The sequence below is a fragment of the Palaemon carinicauda genome, chromosome 13, assembly GCF_036898095.1.
Source record: "Palaemon carinicauda isolate YSFRI2023 chromosome 13, ASM3689809v2, whole genome shotgun sequence".
In the NCBI taxonomy this organism is placed as follows: domain Eukaryota; kingdom Metazoa; phylum Arthropoda; class Malacostraca; order Decapoda; family Palaemonidae; genus Palaemon; species Palaemon carinicauda.
Genome location: NC_090737.1, coordinates 82,211,608 through 82,214,107, shown reverse-complemented (window position 1 = coordinate 82,214,107; position 2,500 = coordinate 82,211,608). Strand labels below are relative to the sequence as shown.

The 2,500-nt window shown below is 32.5% G+C and overlaps 3 protein-coding genes across 5 annotated transcripts in view; 1 reads left to right on the top strand and 2 right to left on the bottom strand.

The window, feature by feature from the left end:
* Bet3 (blocked early in transport 3) overlaps positions 1–2,500 on the top strand; it is a 144,992-nt gene that overhangs the window by 8,278 nt on the left and 134,214 nt on the right. The window lies entirely within an intron of this gene.
* Positions 1–2,500, bottom strand: part of LOC137652321 (adventurous-gliding motility protein Z-like) — a 73,104-nt gene that overhangs the window by 30,385 nt on the left and 40,219 nt on the right. Inside the window, exon 2 of one of the 3 annotated variants that reach the window (XM_068385660.1) lies at positions 1,328–1,684. The exons of the other annotated variants lie outside the window; for them this stretch is intronic. Within the exon in view, the coding sequence (XP_068241761.1) occupies positions 1,328–1,369 (42 nt within the window). The 5' untranslated portion in view covers positions 1,370–1,684. The remainder of the gene's footprint in view (positions 1–1,327; positions 1,685–2,500) is intronic. 3 annotated transcript variants of the gene reach the window in all.
* The window catches only part of LOC137652324 (superoxide dismutase [Cu-Zn]-like), a 72,200-nt gene that overhangs the window by 54,978 nt on the left and 14,722 nt on the right, over positions 1–2,500 (bottom strand). The gene's annotated exons all lie outside the window — the stretch shown is intronic.

The following is a 2,500-nucleotide window of genomic DNA, read 5'->3' as shown; positions in this document are numbered from 1 at the left end:
GAAAAAGATGTATCAAGGTGAATTTCAAAGTGAAGATGATATATCAAGGTTAATTTCAAAGTGAAAATGATGTATCAAGATCAATTTCAAAGTGATGTATCAAGATCAATTTCAAAATGAAGATGTATCAAGATCAATTCTAAAATGAAGATTTATCAAGGTCTATTTCCAAATGAAGATGTATCCAGGTCAATTTTAAAGTGAAGATGTATCAAGGTCCATTTCAAAATGAAGATGTATCAAGGTGAAAATTATGTACCAAGATCAATTTCAAAGTGATGTATCAAGATAAATTTAAAAATGAAGATGTATCAAAATTAATCTCAAAATAAAGATTTATCAAGGTCTATTTTAAAGTGAAGATGTATCCAGGTCCATGTCAAAGTGAAGATGTATCAAGTTCTATTTCAAAGTGAAGATGTATCAAGGTCTATCTCAAAATGAAGATGTATCAAGGTCAATTTCAAAGTGAATATGTATCAAGTTCAATTTCAAAGTAAAAAAGATATATCATGATTGATTTCAGTGTGAAGAAGGTGACATGCATTAATGAAATTGAGTATTTCTCTCTTTGTATCAATATGTCAGCATCTCTACCAAGGAAATGGAACTGAGAACTCTACAAACCGATTGATTATAAAGTCCACTATAATTCAGGAAGACCTTAAAATGGGAAATCTTTCTGCAATATCTTGCAATGAGATTTCGCAACAACGCAGTTATGAATGTTTCTGATGTAATTGCGAATTAAAGTCGCAAGTTCTAATCTGAAGTGAATACTAATCGTATCGATCAAAATAAGTTAGTAAGAACATTTATATGGTTGCTAAATAAGGTGTGTAGTTTTATGCAAAACGTAATTTTTATTGTTAGAAACAATGCTATATTTCATGGTCAACATTGAGGTAAAACAGTGTGATACTCTATTTCGTAATCTTTAACCTAGTTAGTGTGATTTTTCTTGCTAATAATTTAGTCACTGAATTTTTACCAGTTCAGTAAAACTTCGGTTTTCCTTGAGCATGAAGTCTCATCCTGGGAAAATCAATCGAGTGAAATTTCTTTTATAAAAAGTTAATGTCACTTGCCTTTAGTGAAAGCTCTTCACATATTTTGTAATAAAAGATGATATTTTAGCACCACGATTCGCTTCGTTAATTAACAAAGAAGAAATGCTTTATTTCATCTGGTTAAATCTCACAGAAATTTCTAAAGGAATAATCAGTAAGAATGCCGTAGTCAAACAGCAGCCCACCAGAAGACGTGCGCTGTGTGTTTACAAAGGCGCTTTGTTTACAACTGTAGCCTATAGCTGTTCGGTACTTACCAAGGCATGCACGGGCAGCGGAAGCGCAATGGTTAACATCATTGCTGTCAAAAAACCTCCTCGTGACGTCTGCGTTTTCGATTCGTACTAGAATGCATCCTTGGGTCGAAGAGATATGCACAATGTCTGAAGGCACTCTTGTCCTCACTTTTGGTTTCTGGTTTCTAACTGATCACTCCTCAAAGTAAGCTTGCTTACACACTATCAATTGATAGATAGATGCAAAGCTTCAAAGCTTTTAATCAGTACTATAATTTGAGTTTTTTCCTGTAACCAGTGTCTAATGAAGGCACTCTTGTCCTCACTAATAGCTCCTGGCTCTAACTGCTCACTCCGCAAAGTAAGCTCGCTGGCACTCTGTCAATTAATAGATAGACGCAGAGCTTCAAAGCTTATACTCAGTATTATAATTGAGATTTTTCCTCTAACCATAAACTAGAGCCTTAAATGAAAATCTCAAATTCTAATTTTATTCCATTCTATCTTGACATCTGATATAATACCTTTTTAACAGTTTTGGCAGCCTATTATGGTAAATTTTGTATTTTTAAACTTTTCTTATATTGTGACGTCAGTTGGACAAACCAATAAATGAATCAGATCTTCATCTCTCCGCTAATATTATAAAAACCCAGATTAATGTGCCTGATTACTCTCCACTCAAGTTTGTCTTTGCGTTGAATATAAGATATGTTAAAACGGACCCATGTTACACTTTACTTCAAAATTTTGGTATCTTATGAAAAATTGTAGTTCAAAATATATATTCTTTTAGGTTATCTCTAAGTTTATAAATACTTATTTCCGACACTTTAACTTCTTTCGGTAGAAATATAATATTATAAGTTATCTCCAAGTTTACAAATACTAATTTTTTCCAACACTTTACCTTCTTTCGGTAGTTATATATTCTTATAAATTCCTCCAAGTTTATAAATACTAATTTTTCTAACACTGTAGCTGAAGCTGACTATGTATTTTGATTTTCGTCTGTGCTGTCAAAAATCACATTTAAAACTTTTACAACACAGATTAGTCACCAATGTTCCAGAATCTATGAAAATATCAAATAATATCAGGAAATTCAATCGGAATGTTGTGAACTTCGAGAATAAAATCCTCCCTATATCACTCCCTTTTTCAAACGGCACGTTCAGAATATGAACCCCTCGG